We start from the raw sequence: 20204 nt of genomic DNA, 5'->3' as shown, positions 1-20204 counted from the left end.
TCTTTCGTGTAGAGGAGGGTTACTGATTTATTTGAGTTAATTTTACACCCAGCCACTTTGCTGAAGGTGTTTATCAGGTTTAGTAGTTCTTTGGTGGAGCTTTTGGGATCGCTTAAATATACTATCATATCATCTGCAAATAGTGATATTTTGACTTGTACTTTTCCAATCTGTATCCCTTTGATCTCCGTTTGTTGTCTGATTGCTCTGGCTAGATCTTCAAGAACTATATTGAGTAAGTAGGGAGGGAGTGAGAAGCCTTGTCTAGTCCCTGATTTTAGTGGATTGTTTCAAGTTTCTCCCCTTTTAGTTTAATATTAGCTATGGGTTTGCTGTATATGGCTTTTACTATGTTTAGGTATGGGCCTTGAATTCCTGTTCTTTCCTGGACTTTTATCATGAAGGTGTGTTGAATTTTGTCAAATTTTTCTCAGCAACTAACGAAATGATCATGTGGTTTTTATGTTTCAGTTTGTTTATATAGTGGATTACGTTGACGGTTTTCAATATATTAAACCATCCCTGCATGCCTGGGATGAAGCCTACTTGATCATGATGGATGACTGTTTTGATGTGCTCTTGGATTCGGTTTGCAAGAATTTTATTGAGTATCTTTGCGTCAATATTCATAAGGGAAATTGATCTTTGTTGGGTCTTTTTGTGGTTTAGGTATTAGAGTAATTGTGGCTTCATAGAAGGAATTCTGTAGTGCTCCATCAGTTTCAATTTTGTGGAATAGTTTGGATAGTATTGGTATGAGTTTTTCTATGAAGGTCTGATAGAATGCTGCACTGAACCCATCTGGACCTGGGCTCTTTATCATAGGGAGACTTTTAATGACTGCTTCTATTTCTTCAGGAGTTATGGGATTTTTAAAATGGTTTATCTGTTCCTGATTTAACTTTGGTACCTGGTATCTGTCTAGAAAATTGTCCATTTCCTGCAGATTTTCAAGTTTTGTTCAATATAGGCTTTTGTAGTAGAATCTGATGATTTTTTGAATTTCCTCTGACTCTGTAGTTATGTCTCCCTTTTCATTTCTGATTTTGTTAATTTGGACACACTCTCTGCGTCGTCTGGTTACTCTGGCTAAGGGTTTATCTGTTTTGTTGATTTTCTCAAAGAACCAGTTTTTGGTTCTGTTGATTCTTTGTATAGTCCTTTTTGTTTCTACTTGGTTGATTTCAGCTCTGAGTTTGATTATTTCCTGCCTTTACTCTTCCTGTGTGTATTTGCTTCTTTTTGTTCTAGAGCTTTTAGGTGTGCTGTCAAGCTGCTGATATATGCTCCCTCCTGTTTCTTTCTGCAAGTACTCAGAGCTATGCGTTTTCCTCTTAGCACAGCTTTCATTGTGTCCCATAAGTTTGGGTATGTTGTACCTTCATTTTCATTAAATCCTGAAAGGTTTTAATTTCATTCTTTATTTCTTCCTTGACCAGGTTATCATTGAGTAGATCATTGTTCAACTTACATGTATATGTGGGAATTCTTTCCTTATTGTTATTGAAGACCAGCTTTAGCCTGTGGTGGTCTGATAGGACATATTGGATTATTTCTATCTTTCTGTATCTGTTGAGTCCTGTTTTGTGACTGATTATATGGTCAATTTTGGAGAATGTACCATGAGGTGCTGAGAAGAATGTATATCCTTTTGCTTTAGAATAGAATGTTCTATAAATATCTGTTAAGTCCATTTGGTTCATGACTTCTCAGTCTGTCTACGTCTCTGTTTAATTTCTGTTTCCATGATCTGTCCATTGATGAGAGTGGGGTGTTGAAATCTCCTACTATTATTGTGTGAGGTGCAATATGTGCTTTGAGCTTTAGTAAGGTTTCTTTTATGTATGTAGGTTCCCTTGTATTGGGAGCATAGATATTTAGGATTGAGAGTTCATCTTGGTGGATTTTTCCTTTGATAATATGAAGTGTCCTTCCTTATCTCTTTTGATGACTTTTAGTTGAAAATCCATTTTATCCGATATTGGAATGGCTACTCCAGCTTGCTTCTTCAGACCATTTGCTTGGAATGTTGTTTTCCAGCCTTTCACTCTGAGGTAGTGTTTGTCTCCGTCTCTGAAGTGTGTTTCCTGTAGGCAGCAGAATGCAGGGTCTGCATTGCATATTCAGTTTGTTAATCTGGTCTTTTTATTGGGAAATTGAGTCAATTGATGTTGAGAGATGTTAAGGAATAGTGATTGTTGCTTCCTGTTATATTCGTATTTGGATGTGAGACTATATGTGTGTGCTTTTCTTCTCCTTGTTATGTTGCCAAGACGATTAGTTTCTTGCTTTTTCTAGGGTGTAGTTTGCCTCCTTATGTTGGGCTTTACCATTTATTGTCCTTTGTATGGCTGGATTTGTAGAAAGATATTGTATAAATTTGGTTTTGTCATGGAATATCTTGGTATCTCCATCTATGCTAATTGGGAGTTTGCTGGATACAGTAACCTGCGCTGGCATTTGTGTTCTCTTAGGGTCTGTATGACATCTGTCCAGGATCTTCTGGCTTTCATAGTTTCTGGCGAAAAGTCTGGTGTGATTCTGATAGGTCTGCCTTCATATGTTACTTGACCTTTTTCCCTTACTGCTTTTAATATTCTCTTTTTGTTTTGTGCATTTGGTGTTTTGACTATTATGTGATGGGAAGAGTATCTTTTCTAGTCCAATCTATTTGGAGTTCTGTAGCCTTCTTGTATGATTATGGGCATCTCTTTCTCTAAGTTAGGGAAGTTTTCTTCAATGATTTTGTTGAAGATATTTACTGGTCCTTTGAGCTTGGAGTCTTCACTCTCTTCTATACCTATTATCCTTAGGTTTGATCTTCTCATTGAGTCCTGGATTTCCTGTATGTTTTGGACCAGTACCTTTTTCCATTTATATTATCTTTAACAGTTGTGTCGATAATTTCTATGGAGTCCTGCTCCTGAGATTCTCTCTTATATCTCTTGTGTTCTGTTGGTGATGCTTGTATCTATGGCTCCTTGTCTCTTCCTTTGGTTTTCAATATCCAGGGTTGTCTCCCTTTGTGCTTTCTTTATTGCTTATATTTCCATTTTTAATTCCTTCACCTGTTTGATTGTGTTTTCCTGGAATTCTTTCAGGGATTTTTTTATGATTCCACTCTATAGGCTTCTACTTGTTTATTTATGTTTTCCTGTGTTTCTCTAAGGGAGTTCTTTATGTCTTTCTTGAAGTCCTCCATTATCATGATCAAATGTGATTTAAAATCTAGATCTTGCTTTTCTGGTGTGTTTGGATATTCAGTGTTTGCTCTGGTGGGAGAATTGGGCTCTGATGGTGCCATGCAGTCTTGGTTTCTTTTGCTTGGCTTCCTGAGCTTGCCTCTTGCCATCAGATTGTCTCTAGTGTTACCTTGTTCTTCTATTTCTGACAGTGGCTAGACAGTCCTATAGGCCTGTGTGTCAGGAGTGCTATAGACCTGTTTTCCTGTTCTTTTTCAGCCAGTTATGGGAACAGAGTGTTCTGCTTTCAGGCTTGTAGTCTTTCCTGTCTACTGTTCTTCATCCGTTCCTGTGGGCGTGTGTCCTGAGTCAACCAGGCAGGTCTCTTGGAGCAGAAATGTTGGTCTTACCTCTGGTCCCAGGCCTGAAGTTGCTCCTGGGCGGCTGCTTTTCACCTCTCCTTGAGGGTTGCAACCAGAATGACCTGCCCCTCCTTTTCTTGGGAACCTGTGCACAGGGATCCCAGACGGCGTTTTTTCCTCTAGAGTCAGTAATGTGGGCAGAGTGTAGTCTCTTCTGGCTTCCCAGGTGTGTCTGCCCCTCTGAAGGTTTAGCTCTCCCTCCCACGGGATTTGGGTGCAGGGAGCTGTTGAATGGGTCCCTTCAGATCCGGGCAGTGTCTGCACTGCAGGGGACCTGCCGCTTTAATGCCCCTATCTTCCTGTTCCCAGAGGCCCTATAAAGTTTCCTCTTGGGCCAGGGATGTGGGCAAGGGTGGGCAGTATTGGAGGTCTCTCCAGCTCTGCAGTCTCAGGAGTGCCCACCTGTCTGGGCGGTGAACTCTCTCTCACAAGGGGTTTGGGAGCAGGGAGATGGTGTCAGTGAGGTCCGGGCTCAGCTAAAAACTGGAAGTGTCCGGTACCTCTCCCACTCCTTCTTAAAAGGGGAAAAATTACCCATAGGAGGAGATATGGAAGCAAAGATTAGAGTAGCGACTCAAGCAATGGCCATTCAGAGCCTAACCCACATGTGGCCTATATATATACAGCCACCAAAACTAGATAAGAGTGATGAAGCTAAAAATGCATGCCGAAATGGACTGGATATAGATCTCTCCTGAGAGACACATCCAGAGCATGTCCAATACAGAGGTCAATGCTAGCAATAAACCACCAAACTGAGAATAGGAGCCCCTTATGGGGAATTAGAGGAAGTACTGAAAGAGGTGAAGGAGCTTGCAACCCCATAAAAACAACAATGCCAACCTACCAGAGCTTCAAGGGACTAAACCACTACCGAAAGTCTACACATAGCCTGACCCAGGGCTCCAACTGCCTATGTAGCAGAGAATAGCCTTGTTGGGGCACCAGTGGAAGGGGATGCCCTTGGTCCTTCCAAGGGTGAACCCCAAGTGCAGAGGGATATGTGAGGGGCATTAAGGGGAATGTACAGGAGGAATACCTGTATGTGGGAGGGGGAGGGGAAGGAATGGGGCTTATGGACAGGAAACCAGGAAAGGGAATAACATTTGAAATGTTAGTAAAAAATATATCTAATGAAAATATATATAAAAAATAAATAAGGCTGCTATGAACATAGTGGAGCATGTGTCTTTGTTGTATATTTGATCATCTTTTGGGTATTTGCCCAGGAGAGGTATAGCTGGGTTCTCAGATAGTGCAATTTCCAATTTTCGGAGGAAACTCCAGATTGATTTTCAGAGTGATTATACCATTTTGAAATCTCACCAACAACAGAGGAGTGTTCCTCTTTCTCTACATCCTCGCCAGCATCTGCTGTCTCCTGAGTTAGATTGCAGGGAGACAAATAGCCCTATTAAAAAATGGAGTTCAGAGCTAAACAAAGAATTCACAGCTGAGGAATGCCAAATGGCTGAGCAACACCTAAAGAAATGTTCAACATCCTTAGCCATAATGGAAATGCAAATCAAAACAATCCTGAGATTTCACCTCACACAAGTGAGAATGGCTAAGATCAAAAACTCAGGTGACAGCAAATGCTGGCGAGGATGTGGAGTAAGAGGAACACTCCTCCATTATTGGTGGGATTGCAGACTGGTACAATCATTCTGGAAAGCAGTCTGGAGATTCCTCAGAAAATTGGACATTGAACTACCTGAAGACCCAGCTATACCTCTCTTGGGCATATACCCAAAAGATGCCCTAACATATAACAAAGACACATGCTCCACTATATTCATAGCAGCCTTATTTATAATAGCCAGAAGCTGGAAAGAACCCAGATGCCCTTCAACAGAGGAATGGATACAGAAAATGTAGTACATCTACACAATGGAATATTACTAAGCTATCAAAAACAATGACTTTATGAAATTCATAGGCAAATGGATGGAACTGGAAAATATCATCCTGAGTGAGGTAACCCAATCACAGAAAAACACACATGGTATGCACTCATTGATAAGTGGATATTACCCCAAATTCTTGAATTGCCTTAGATGCACAGAACACATGAAATTCAAGCAGGATGACCAAAATGTCGATGCTTTACTCCTTCTTTAAAAGGGGATCAAGAATACCCTTCGGAGGGAATAGGGAGGCAAAGTTTAGAACAGAGGCAGAAGGAACATCCATTCAGAGCCTGCCCCACATGTGGCCCATACTTATACAGTCACCCAATTAGATAAGATGGATGAAGCAAAGAAGTGCAGGCCGACAGGAACTGGATGTAGATCTCTCCTGAGAGACACAGCCAGAATACAGCAAATACAGAGGCGAATGCCAGCAGCAAACCACTGAACTGAGAATGGGACCCCCGTTGAAGGAATCAGAGAAAGGACTGGAAGAGCTTGAAGGGGCTCAAGACCCCATATGAACAACAGTGCCAAGCAACCAGAGTTTCCAGGGACTAAGCCACTACCCAAAGACTATACATGGACTGACCCTGGGCTCCAACCTCATAGCTAACAATGAATAGCCTAGTAAGAGTACCAGTGGAAGGGAAGTCCTTGGTCCTGTCAAGACTGAACCCCCAGTGAACATGATTGTTGGGGGGAGGGTGGTAATGGGGGGAGGATGGGGAGGGGAACACCCATATAGAAGGGGAGTGGGATGGGTTAGGGGGATTTTGTCCTGGAAACCGGGAAGGGGAATAACAATCGAAATGTAAATAAGAAATCCTCAAGTTAATAAAGATTAAAAAAAAAGAAAAGGAGGACACAGAAACAGCTTAATGAAGTGAAGCAGTCAACTTCAATGCTGTGGCCAACATCTAGTCAAATTAGTGAACTGAAAGTCAATATGAGTCACTCTCAAGTCATCAGGCCGAGATTGATAGATAGTATTTGACACCCAACACTGTCTTCCATATACACTTGCATGTGCACATGCCAGCACATCTAAATACACATACACACATACACACTCACACACAAACACACACACCCAGAAGAATTTTATTGTTTGATGAAGAGAACCTGAGTTGAGCCCTAGATGGCCACCACCGTCTCTCTATGCTATGATTCTGGGTAAAGCTAACAATTCCAGTTCTGGATAAGTATTTCAATGGAGTATTCCTGAAAGTCATGGAACCTAGTTACTGCAAATCCCTAGCTGCTTTGAGGAGATGTTGATAAACTAGAACTGCTTCTGTTATATTTGATAGAAACATTTTTACGTTTAATTCATTTTTATTTATAGGAGTATACTGCAGCTGTCTTCAGACACACCAGAAGAGGGCACCAGATCTCATTACATATGGTTGTGAGCCACTTGCTAGGAATTGAACTCAGGATCTCTGGAAGAGAAGACAGTGTTCTCAACCGCTGAGCCATGTCTCCAGCCCTGATAGAAACATTTTTAATGGGTATTGGACCACACCACAGTATTATGTGTATAAGGATAAATCTTTCCTCATCCTTGTGCAGGGGCCATGCTAATCTTCTCTGTATCATTCCAATTTTAGTATATGTGCTGCTGAAGCGAGCACAGGATAAATCTTTCAAGTTAACAAATATGAGTATAAAACTAGGTAATATTTTAGCAGCACCCACAACAGCTCTGGAGGACTATTTAAATATCATGCACAGTCATAAGCCTGGTCATCTCCACGCTGCCTGAGGAGTGTGATTCTTCCACGTGGTTCTCACGTGGAAAGTGAGTATGCAGTGTGGGACCAGAGGAAAAGCACCGATCTACTCTGTATTTGTGAACACAGACAGGCAGGCTAGCTCTTACGAATGATCATGTTTTGATATCAGATAACTATTATGTTTCTAAAACCAATGTTACATGTACCTGAGTAATGGCATCCTTTGTCACACTGAAGGCTTTTAGCTTCTGGATGTCTCAGTTCGGGACTGTTGGTCTTGGTGCTTCTGTTTTAGCATTCTGTGCAGAAAGTCCTTGCACTTGCCAATGAGTTGAAGCCTATTCACCACTTTCTTTTCTACCTGATGCATTGTCTCTCTTAATATATCAAGATCCTTTACCCTATGCTGCTGAATTTTACATGATGATGAGTATGCTTCTATTTTCATTCTTCTACATGAAATCATCTAGTTGGATATGAACCATATTTTGAAAATGACCTCTTTATCCAGTATATAGTTTCATACTCTTTGCTAATTATGAGATGTTTTTATATGTGAGGTCTTATATTTGGGTATTAATTTCTGTTTCTTAGACCAAACATCTCTTTTTATATAAAATTCATGCCATTTTTACCATTATTCTCTGTAATATATTTTGAGATAGAGGATGGTGTACCTGCACCATTTCTTTTATTTTTCAGTATTGCTGTAGACCCTATACTCACTTTATGAATAATAAAGTTAATTTTAATTAACAGCAACATATGATTTTTATATTGTGTTAGATTATAAAATGCCTATGCACACATGCCTGTGCATTCCAATTTGCATGTATATCCAGTAGGATCATATATCAATCAATGTCAGGATTATACCTGAGTCACTGTCTACCTCAATTTCTGTGACAGGGTCTCTCACTTAAGCAAGGGCTCAGCTTTGCAGCCAGCCAGACTGGCCTGTGAGCTTGTGATGGCTGTTCTTGGATGTCAACCTGACTACTTGTGGAATTGACAGAAAACCCAAACTGTAGGCACACACATGTGAGCTAGTTTTGCTTATCTTGGAGTAGGAAAATCTACTTCTAATCAGGATCTTTAAGATGGGAGGACAGAACATTAATCTGTATCTTTGAGTTGGGAAAACTCACCTCCACTCTGAGCCAGGCCTTCTGCTAGAAGCCTATGTAAGTACATGAAGGAAGGAAGTGTTTGCTATTTTCTTGTGTGTTCTCCAGTTGCTATTAAGTTCATTCCTTCGCTGGTATTAGAGCCTATTTGTGTTGGATTACAGCATACACTGAATACCAGCTAAGAAATATACCCTTGTAAAGTGAGTAATTACTGCATTCTTAGACCTTTCATACACAGGCACCAGTTTTCTGATTACCTTAGTTTATGTGTCCTTCTAATACCTCACATATATGTAAATATATATCGTATATCTAATATGTTTATATGTACATATATTACATCTATTGAGAGAGAAAAAGTGAGAGAAAGAGAGTGTGTGTCTTTTGATAAATTCTGTTACTCTAAAGTACACTGATGAAAACAGTGGTCCAGGTACATGTCTATGTCCCCTTGTACAGATTTCAGGCACGTACTCATATACTGGGTTTTATAGGAATTCTGGGAAACAAACTAGTAATTTCTGTATTTACTGAAAGTATGATCCTAACTTTCTGTCTTCCTACATGCTTTTTAAATTATTAAGTAAATTTCCATAAATTTAAAATATTTGTGTTTATAAAAAGTACTAGCCATACTGTCATTCAAAAAACAGAGGTGACAAGTAATGGCATTGGTGTTGAAATGAATAAAAGGGAGATTGCACTGTTCCCTTAAGGAAATACAATAAGTAAAGCAAAGAGTTTCTGATTCTTCAGTTTATTGCGAAAGAATAAGGAAATATGACTAGTCACGCTTGATTTTTCAACTCTGTGAAATGACACAAAGAGAAAAGAAGGAACATGAGGGTCTCCACGCAGACACTGTGGTGTGAGTGCTGGTCAGTCGGTACTATGATTTAACCTGGATTTCTTTTGTCAGGTGCATTAGAGTCAAGAATCTTCAAGGGCCTGGTAGATTTTTAGAGGAAAAACAATATGCTGAAGTGTTTGAAAAAGATTTGAATGGAATAGACAGAGACACAAGCAGTTACAAGATCATGTACAAATATAGCAAATAAAATCAGAAAAATCCTCGATGCATGTCAGAGAAAATCAATGAAGAGGTGCTATAAAGACAGAGAAGAAATCTGAGAATTGAAGAATTCAGTAGGTCAAAGGAAAATACGGGGAGAGGTTCATGGCACAAACACAGAGTTATGAGTTGCCTTTGTCACAAATGAGTGGGTGTATGAATGTGTCATCGTGAGTACATGTGTTTGCATATGTGTGTGTCTGTGAGCCAGTGTGTGTGTGTGTGTGTGTGTGAGAGAGAGAGAGAGAGAGAGAGAGAGAGAGAGACAGAGAGACAGAGGCAGAGAGAGAGACAGAGAGAGACAGAGAGAGAGACAGAGGCAGAGAGAGAGACAGAGAGAGAGAGGAGAGAGAAAGAGAGACAGAGAGAGAGACAGAGTGAGACAGAGAGAGAGACAGAGGCAGAGAGAGAGACAGAGAGAGAGAGGAGAGAGAAAGAGAGACAGAGAGAGAGACAGAGTGAGACAGAGAGAGAGAGACAGAGGCAGAGAGAGAGACAGAGAGAGACAGACACAGAGAGAGAGAGACAGAGAGAGAGACAGAGAGAGAGGAGAGAGAAAGAGAGACAGAGAGAGACAGAGTGAGACAGAGAGAGAGACAGAGGCAGAGAGAGAGACAGAGAGAGACAGAGAGAGGCAGAGAGAGAGACAGAGAGAGACAGAGAGACAGACAGAGAGACAGAGAGAGAGACAGAGGCAGAGAGAGAGACAGAGGCAGAGAGAGAGACAGACAGAGAGAGACAGAGAGAGACAGAGAGAGAGAGAGAGAGAGAGAGAGAGAGGAGAGGGATAGAGAGACAGAGACAGAGACACAAAGAAAGAACGAGGAAGCTTACAGCATAATGAATGCTGTCATGCATATCCCCTACCAGGCTTGCTTCACTATGCTAACCTACAGGAATCGGATTGCACTCATCAAACCTCAACAACAAGCCTTTTTACAGAATGTGTCCCACTGTTTATATAAGTTTATATTATACATACTGAAGGCACTTGAAGTACTTAATTTTAGTACTTGACCTGTTCGAAAAATTTTAAAGTATACCATTATTTCAATATATTTTGATTTAGAAATTTTCCCCACAAACCTTATATCATAATTTAAATATATATGTGAATGATATGCATAAAATAAAATTAATTGTAAATTTAACTATAATAACTTTTATAAGATCCTTTTACAAAAAATAGTATTCCAAATAGATGTGTACATTTCAAACAAACACTTTTTATCTATGGTATAAGAATTAGTGAAAATTCTAATTATAAAATGAAAACCTACAAAACAACATTCAGAGAGTAGCAGAGAAAGAGAAGGCAATGAGGAAAACCAAAATGAATTAGAAAAAATGCCCAGACATAAGAAGAGACTGTGCTGGGTTGGGGATTTAGCTCAGTGGTAGAGCGCTTGCCTAGCAAGCACAAGGCCCTGGGTTTGGTCCCCAGCTCCGAAAAAAAAAAAAAGAAAAAAAAAAGAAAAGAAAAAAAGAAGAGACTGTGCTAAAGAAAGTGAAAAGACAATGGAAAGTAAGGGGAGGGCATTCAGAAAGTAAAAATTAGTGTTTCCCCTGTTTAAGACAAATCCACCAGGATGGTCTTCAGAGAACCTAGAGGGGAAGGTTCAGGACCACATAGCCTAGAGGACCAGCAGCATCTGCACTATTCACAAATGGCTAGGCCCTGTGCTTTCCTGATGGCCCTGATGCTGATGAGTTACTGGTCAACCTGCTGTCTAGGATGTGACCTGCTTCAGCGACAAAACCTCAAGAACAAGAGAGCCTTCACACTCCTGGCTCAAATGAGAAGACTCTCCCCTGTCTCCTGCCTGAAGGACAGAAAGGACTTTGGATTCCCCATGGAGAAAGTGGATACACAGCAGATCCAGAAGGCTCAAGCCATCCCTGTCCTGCATGAGCTGACTCAGCAGGTCCTAAATATCTTCACATCAAAGGAATCATCTGCTGTGGGATGCAGCCCTCCTAGACACATTTCACAATGATCTGAGCCTGCAGCTCAATGTCCTGCAAGGCTGCCTGATACAGCAGGTGGGAATGCAGGAACGTGCTGCCCTGACCCAGGAAGACTCACAGTTAGTTGTGAAGAAATACTTCCACAGGATCACTGTCTACCTGAGAGAGAAGAAACACAGTCCCTGTGCCTGGGAAGTGGTCAGAGCAGAAGTATGGAGAGCCCTGTCTTCCTCAGACAAGTTGCTGGCAAGACTGAGTGAGGAGACAGAGTGAATCCTGAGACAGAGTGAAGAGGATTCTCCTGGAATAAGATGCCACACCTCACTGTCACAATCAGATATCTCAAAAATGTTACTCATTTTTACATGAATTGAAAAAAATTGCCTAGCTGTTTCAGAAGTCATTAACAGTGCTCTCTCTGCAAAGGCAATTGTTCTCCTTCCATTCAGTTTTATTTATTTATTTTTCATTTGTCTATTTATTTTTTGTTTATTTTTGTCTTGTTATTTAACTCTTTATTTGATGTAACATATATTGAATCACATTATGGTATTGTTTATTTTTGCTATAAATTATTACCATATTATTCATTCTATACATTAATCTGATTTTATTTTCCATTCTTCTGTTTAAATGTTTTAATGTTTAAAATGATATTTTGCAATAAACATTATATACATAATCAGGCTGCCCAGTATGTAGTTATGACATTATAATGTTCAGGCAAACACATAAACCCATTTTGTTCTTTTAATTCATTGATGGTAAAAGCCGAAGTCGTTCTTTCTCTTCAGTGTATCATATTCTTCAGTATTTACAACCAATATGCTGTGCGGTAGTAAGCTAGATTACCTTATAAGAAAAGCAATTCAAAGCCTATATGTTTGTTTCAAAAGTATGAACTATATGCAATTCTCCTATTTTATTAGAACTTTATGAACCTATTAATATAATTACTGACTCACAATATGCAGAGAGCATAGTGTTACATATATACTTATGCATGCTGCACTTATGTCTGATAATTCAGAATTAGTACAATGAAATATTTAACTGCAAAAATTAAAAACAAATATTCACACACACATATATATTTTATATATATATATAACATATTTTATCTCAAACAAATTTTCTGTGGAAAATGTAGAGATTGATCAATTGTTAATAGGAACTCTGTAGAAAGCCCTGGAATTTTATTTAAAAGCATCATGTTAACTAAAAAGTTTAAAGGGACATTTTTCATTTCTTCTCAACAAGCCAAATGAATTATCGAAAGTTGTCTATTTGTTCTCTATATAATCAGTAAGGAGTGAGTCCTGAGCCAAAGTGGAGAGGACTCCACTGGACCAGGACACTGTATCTCACTTTATAATCATTCCTTTAAAAACTCAAATTTATTTGGTATGGATACAATAAACCTGACTAAATATTTCAGCAAAACTGTGCAAATTTTGGCCACATTTAAAAGCATTTGTTTTGCATGCAAATGTTCATATCTATGTATATATGAATTTATTTTCTCATTAATATAATTTAAGATATTTATGATCAGCCTGCCCCTTTTGCCCCATCTTGCTTGAATTTCTCATTGTGCATCCCCTGAAGCATGGCTAGCCTCTGTCAAGGGTCCCAGCCCTGAGGATAACTGAATCTTTCCTTCATAACACCTATCAGTTGTCATACTTTCTCAGATGGAGGTGGAATTGCCTCCATAGAATCAAAGGTGCAGAAATGAACCCCCACACCTATGGTCACTTGACCTTTGACAAAGGAGCTAAAACCATCTAGTGGAAAAAAGATAGCATTTTCAACAAATGGTACTGTTTCAACTGGAGGCCAGCATGTAGAAAAATGCAAATAGATCCATTCTTATCTCCTTGTACAAAGCTCAAGTCCATGTCGATCAAGGACCTCCACATAAAACCAGATACACTCAAACTAATAGAACAGGAAGCAGGAAAGAACCTCAAACACATGGGCACAGGTGAAAATTTCCTTGGCAGAACACCAATGGCTTATGCTCTAAGATCAAGAATTGACAAATGGGACCTCATAAAATTGCAAAGCTTCTGTAAGGCATAGGACACTGTCATTAGGACAAAACAGGAACCAACAAATTGGGAAAAGATCTTTACCAATCCTACATCTGATAGAGGTATAATATCCAATCCATTTCTTAGACATGGGCCTGTAATTTAAAATCAGGCATTGTGACACTATGAGCACAGCACTGCTTTATTCTTTGGTAACTTCATGGCCCCACATACATTTTTAAGGTGTACTTCTGTTAGAAACATGATTGTAATTTTTTTTAGATTTCACTGAACCTGAATATCACTTGAAAATAGTTTCTTTCATACATTATTTTATTTAATGGATGTCTTTACATCTGACCCATCTCTTCTTAATTGCTAATATTGCTGCTGCTACTATGTTGTTTGGATGGCACATCTGTTTCTTTTTTAGCTTTCCTTTTCAATGACATCATATTTTTGGTTGAATCCCACAAACCAACATCAGGTTCTTCTTTCTAGGAAAGTAGAAAAGGGAAATAAAACAGAATTGGAGACTTCTTCCTTCAAACCGATACCTCAGGAAATGTGAAAGGGTAAAGGAAATAGTCAGACAGTTGGGGCACTGAAAGCAATTCCTGTCTGTCAGAACTGCCTGAACATCTTAGCCATTGGACACTAAATACTAATTACTGAACTTAATATTCAATAAGAATTGATGGGTGACAAATACATTATGTAACAATCAGTGTCCTAGACTGAAACTGAAAGTGGAATTACAGATACAATTATATATGATACATGATGTACTGTTTATATGATGTATAATAGCAGTGCTTACTATATAAAAATATGTACTTATGTTTGCACATACATCTTTTTCTCGGACAGAATCCCAGTGATTCCCTGCTGTCCCAAATCCAATCCTTCAGTCTCACAGCCCTTGTTTGCCCCTCCCTGAAGCAGAACATCACAGTGTGTGCTCCTCATTCAATCAGCATTAACAAGCTGTGCTTACTGTTCAAATTCTCTCTATTAGTTCTTGATTTCTGCCTGATCCCCATAAACAAGTAGTTCAATGTTTGTAATAATCTCTCATGCTTGAGGATATCCTCCCATTTGGAAGTTAGAGAATCTTCCTCTAATAAGATAATGCTGACTGTGTTAATAGAATGAAAGAAAGAAGGAAAGAAAGGAAGGAAGGAACGAATGAACGAACGAACAAACGAACGACGGAAAAGAAATAGAACTTTAAATGCTAAAGAATATTTAGAGGAGAGAAAGCTACTGGCAATGGCCTGATAAAAATAGAGTTCAACTCTGGTAAGGTTTCACTTCATAATTCTGTTTCCTGGCAGAGTTACCTCCCTACTAGAATATACTTTTCCCTGGAAGAACCTTCAGTTTGGAAGACTCTATTTCCCTCAATTCTCGATATATGGATAAAAAATATCCTCTCAGGTTCACACACGTAGAAGTTCTCTGGAGAAGAAGGAGACTATGTGAAGTCCCCTAAGTAGCTATTGACAACCAAGCTCACATCCTGTTGATCATTAGGTAGTGTGCTGTGAAACTGAGACAACCAACCCTGAACTAGGAATGCTGTAAAATAGCACGTGAACCCATAGAAGAGATTGTCAATTTGTTGCTCTGCCGCTAATACCAGAAACAATAGTTCCATAAATGCCCTGATTTGTGACTTTGTCTCATGACTTAAGCAGTTGAGGTAACCTCTTCTGTGATGGAACATGTCACTTGGTCAAACATGAATCCATGTTCCAGGCCATGGTTACTCTGAATTGCTGCACAATAACCTAGTTCTTATTCCAACTGGATTGAGATATGCATTTTGCAGGGTCATAGATCAAAAGCCCAGAGCTTCTTATTTCATCAGCCCTTTTGAGTACTGCAGGGTATGTGAATGGAGGAAGACAATGTGCATCGGTATGTAGAACTTCTAAGGAAATCCTAGAGCTTCACCAGCTCCTTCTTTCTTTTTTTTTCAATCTTAATTAACTTAATTAACTAGCAGCGAGGAATAGAAAACAACAACAAAAACCGCAATCGGTGGAGATTAATGAGCCCTAAATGGTGTGGAACTGAGGTCGCAGCCACCCTTCCCTCACACCGGTGTTTGGATGCTCCCTTCCCCTAATTGTGCCTGTTCTTTGCCCAGCTAAGGACTCAGTGTTAAGTCCTTTCACTTTAGAGACTGAGGTCGCCAGTTTTCACTGCTCGGTCCTACTTTCGTTTTCTGGGTGCCTGAGGGCGTCAGCCTGAGTTCATCCCGTGTTCACTGTGTTCAGGCGGGACAATGAAGACCGTTTGTGCCACTCGGGAAAAGTGGTGGGTAACACCTCCATTCTGCGTAGGTGACTGTCCCCCTGAGCTAGGAAGGACCTTCAGGAGAGACGGAGTGAGTGAGAGAGTGGCTGTGGCGCGTGGCTGTTGTCAGTTTGCTTGATCGAGACCATTGTCGGGCGACACCTAGTGGTGTCAAGTTTCCGTAATGCTCCTGTTCCCCGGTTGAGGACAAAGGATGGGGAAGTGCCTGCTATGAGCCGGCCAGGGTGACAGGACTCTCGGCAAGCACGCGGGTGCGTTCCCGGAGATGGCGTACTGTCTGAGAATGGTCTCTATCTAGGAGGTTGGACCTGGAGAACTGTAGGGAGGGGTAGTTGCTGCATGCTCTAGCGGGCCTCATGGTAGGGTTGGTGGAAGCTTTATCAGGTCGACCAGAAAGAAGGCTTAGGTCTTGCCCCAGAAATTTTTTTCTTTTTTTTCTTTTTTCTTTTCCTTTCTTTTCTTTTCTTCTCTTTTCTTTCTTTCTTTTTTTTTTTTTTGGTCCTTTTTTCCAGGAGCCCCTCTCAGTCCCTGCAAGTTGGACCCTGGGTTTCTGAGACTGAGAGAGCGTAAGCCTATGTGGCCCTTGACTCTATGAAGCCTCACAACTTCTCTGCAAGCCACCCATCCCAGGCAGCAGGGATTGGGTTTCTGATGCCAAGAGGGTCCGTTTGTTGATTCTTGATCTTAGAGCATAAGCTGTTGGTGTTCTGTTCAGGAAATTTTCCCCAGTGCCCCTATGTTCCAGTCTTCCCAGTTTTTTTTTTTTCTGTTAGTTTGAGTGTATCTGACTTTATGTGGAGGTCCCTGATCTACTTGGACCTAAGCTTTGTACAGGGTGATAAGAATGGATCGATTTGCCTTCTCCTACATGCTGACCTCCAGTTGAATCAGCACCAAATGCTCTTTTTTCCACTGGATGGTTTTAGCTCTTCTGTCAAAGATCAAGTGACTATAGATGTATGGGCTCATTTCTAGGTCTTCAATTCTATTCCATTGATCTACCTGCCTGTCTCTGTACCAATACCACACAGTTTCTAATCACAATTGCTCTGTAATACTGCTTGACGTCAGGGATGGTGAAACCCTCAGAAGTTCTTTTATTTTTGAGATTAGCTTTAGGTATCCTAATGGTTTTTGTTGTTGCTATTCCAAATTAATATGCAAATTGCTCTTTTAACTCTATGAAGAATTGAGTTAGGTTATTTTTTTAGAAAAAATTCATTATTTTATTCAGCGAAAGAACATTGTTTCTTGATTTTTTTAGCATTTTTATTGGATTTTTAAAATTTACATTAAAAGTGTTAGCCTCTTTCCCATGCATAAGCCCCCTATCCCATCCCCCCTTTCTTCTATAAGGGTGTTCCCCTCCCCATTCACCCCTTTCCCGCCCACCTGCCCCCACATTCCCCTACACTGGGGGTCCAACCTTGGCAGGACCAAGGGTTTCTCCTCCCATTGGTGCCCAACAAGGCCATCCTCTGCTACATTTGCAGCTGGGACCATGAGTTCACATGTAGTCTTTGAGTGGTGATTTAGTCCTTGGGAGCTCTGGTTGGTTGGTATTATTCTTATGGGGTTGCAAACCCCTTCAGCTCCTTCAATCCTTTCTCTAACTCCTCCAATGGGGATACTGTTTTCAGTTCAATGGCTGTATGTGAGCATTTGCCTCTGTATTTGTCATGCTCTGACAAAGCCTCTCAGAAGACAGCTATATCAGGCTCCTGTCAGCATGCATTTCTTGGCATCAGCAGTATTGTCAGGGTTTAGTTGCTATATGTATATGGGCTGGATACCCAGATGGGAGCAGGCTCTGAATGGCCATTTCTTCAGCCTGTGCTCCAAACTTTGTCTCCATATCTCCTCCTATGAATATTTTTGTTCCCCCCCCCTCTAAGAAGGAATGAAGCATCCTGTGCACTTTAGTTGTCCTTCTTGAACTTCATGTGGTCTGTGGATTGTATTTTGGGTAAACCGAGCTTTTGGGCTGATCCCCATATCAGTGAGTGCATACTATGTGTGTATTTTTGTGACTGGGTTACCTCATTTAAGATGCTATTTTCTAGTTCCATCCATTTGCCTATGAATTTCATGAAGTCATTGTTTTTAATAGCTGAGAATTACTCCACTGTGTAAATGTACCAAAATTTCTATATTCATTCCTCTGTTGAAAGACATGCAAGATGCCCCCCTTTTCTTCTTAATCCTGCAAATCCATGACCATTGGAGATCCATTTTCTGAGATCTTCAATTTCTTTCTTCAGAGACTTGAAATTCTTGTCATATAGATCTTTCATGTGCTTGGTTAGAATAACACTGAGATATTTTATATTATTTGTGAGTATTGTGAAGGGTGTCCTTTCCCTAATTTCTTTCTCAGCCTGTTTATCCTTTGAGTAGAAGAATGCTACTGATTTATTTGAGTTAATTTTATACCCAGCCACTTTGCTGAAGTTGTTTATCAGGTTTAGGAGTTCTCTGGTGGAATTTTTAGTCACTTAAGTATACTATCATACCCTCTACAAAGAAGGATGTTTTGACTTCTTTCTTTCAATATAAATTGTCTTATTATTATTTTATGATCAACATTTAACCATTGAGTTCTTGATATGCCCCAAATTATCAGGTGAACATAAAGGACATTCTCACAGCAGTACATTTGTTTGGCTATTATTTATTTGGAAATCTCTCTGACAGGTGACTATCCACTTGTATTTCAATAATGTTCCCATGCTTTCTTCTTTTTCTAATTGCAAAAGTGAATGGTAGTCAGGTCCATCCTACTCTGTCAGAACGAAGAGCTTTCTGTTTTTCGACCGCTCAAGACTCACTCCTCCTTACTCTGTCTTGTCAGCAATTTGGCTGAGGAAGACAGGGCTCTCCAGACTTCTGCTCTGACCACCTCCCAGGCACAGGGGCTGTGTTTCTTCTCTCTCAGGTACACAGAGATCCTGTGGAAGTATTCCTTCACATACAGCAGGGAGTCTTCCTGAGTCAAGGGAGGTTCCTGCACTCCACTCTGCTGCATCAAACAGGCTTTGAGGTCATTGAGCTGCTGGTGGAGATTATTGCAGAATGAGTCAAGGAGGGTTGCATCCCAAGCAGCAGATGAGTCCTTTGATGTGAAGATGTTCAGGACCTGCTGGGTCAGCTCATATAGAATAGGGATCCCTTGAGTCTTCTGGATCTGCTGGGCATCCATCTTCTCCAAAGGGAATCCAAAGTCCTTTCTGTCTTTCAAGCAAGAGACAGGGGAAAATCTCCTTATTTGAGTCAGGAATGTTAAGGCTCTCTTGTTCCTGAGGCTTTGTTGCTGAAGCAGGGCACATCCTAGAGAGCAGGTTGACCAGTACATCATCACCACCAGGGCAATCAGGAAAGCACAGGGCCTAGCCATTGTAGATCTTGCAGATGCTGCTGGTCCTTGAGCCTGTTTGGTCTTGAAACTTTCCCTCTAGGTGCTATGAAGACCATCCTGTGTAGACGTGACTTAAATAGTGCATGCACTACTTTTAACTTTCTGAATGCCTTCCCCTTACTTATCTGGGCATTTGTTCCAAACCATGTTTGTTTTCACTATTGCTTCCTCTTTTACTGCTCCTCGTCAAAATCTGTTTTACTTGTTTTCTTTTTCTAAGATTAATTTCTAATCTGTTACACCACAAATAAATTGTCTTTGTTTGAAACTTGTACAAGTACTGTAAAACAGATTTTTCTGTAAAACATTCCATAAAGTTTGTTGAATTTTATTTTACAAATAATTTTCATTTATATCTCTCACAAAGATATTTATATTGTAAGAGTCTGTTGGAAGATCACCACCCAATAAGGCCACAGAGACTGGAATCGCTGCAATCCACAAGAGGTTTATTGTTCCAATGTGCGCTGGGGTCCCCCAGCACTCAGGCAAGAGGAGACTGAACTCACAAAGCACATACTTTTCATAAACATTTTGGCAGGAAATTCAGTGGTCACTTGAGTTAGACGACTGCGATTGGTTACCCTGAGTAACATTTAAAAGTATTGGCCAACTCGAATGGAAAGGTTGTCTCCTACATTTGGCCCTGTCCTGCCCATCTTGTGGAATTTATGGTATTTCCTGGCATTGTCTTTTCTCTGAGTCACTTCCCTCTCTGTCCTCACCCTAGGCAGGGTGGTGACCTGTTATTTCTGACAGGGTTCTCACAATATCATAATGTAGGGTATGTTGTAAATTTTAATAAATTAAAATATACTAAAGAAAAGGTATACTTTAAATTTCGTTAATATTTAAAGTCGTAAAATTGAATTCTTCAAGTTGCCTTCTTGAAATCTTTATAAATTTATATGAAACTTAATAATCACTGTATATTAGCTATCTATCCAATGAATTTCATGCGAGGTATTAACAAGATACAGGATACAAAAAGACTTTCTGTTAAAC

At 40.1% G+C, this 20204-nt stretch overlaps 1 protein-coding gene, 1 non-coding gene and 1 pseudogene across 2 annotated transcripts; 1 reads left to right on the top strand and 2 right to left on the bottom strand.

The window, feature by feature from the left end:
* Nucleotides 1-7042: 7042 nt before the first annotated feature.
* On the bottom strand, nt 7043-7151 carry LOC120103203 (U6 spliceosomal RNA). Its single transcript, XR_015621647.1, has one exon. It is a non-coding gene; the product is annotated as a U6 spliceosomal RNA (small nuclear RNA).
* A 3971-nt stretch (nt 7152-11122) lies between these two features.
* On the top strand, nt 11123-11696 carry Ifna7l-ps1 (interferon, alpha 7 like, pseudogene 1; annotated as a pseudogene).
* Nucleotides 11697-18608: 6912 nt separating this feature from the next.
* Ifna1 (interferon, alpha 1) lies at nt 18609-19178 on the bottom strand. Its single transcript, NM_001408791.1, is given in 1 exon segment — nt 18609-19178. A coding segment is annotated over 1 exon segment (570 nt).
* Nucleotides 19179-20204: the final 1026 nt, after the last annotated feature.

The sequence above is a fragment of the Rattus norvegicus genome, chromosome 5 (assembly GCF_021556685.1).
Source record: "Rattus norvegicus strain SHRSP/BbbUtx chromosome 5, alternate assembly SHRSP_T2T, whole genome shotgun sequence".
NCBI lineage: Eukaryota > Metazoa > Chordata > Mammalia > Rodentia > Muridae > Rattus > Rattus norvegicus.
Note: the sequence above shows the minus strand (reverse complement) of the source record. Positions and strands in the feature narration are given on the sequence as shown.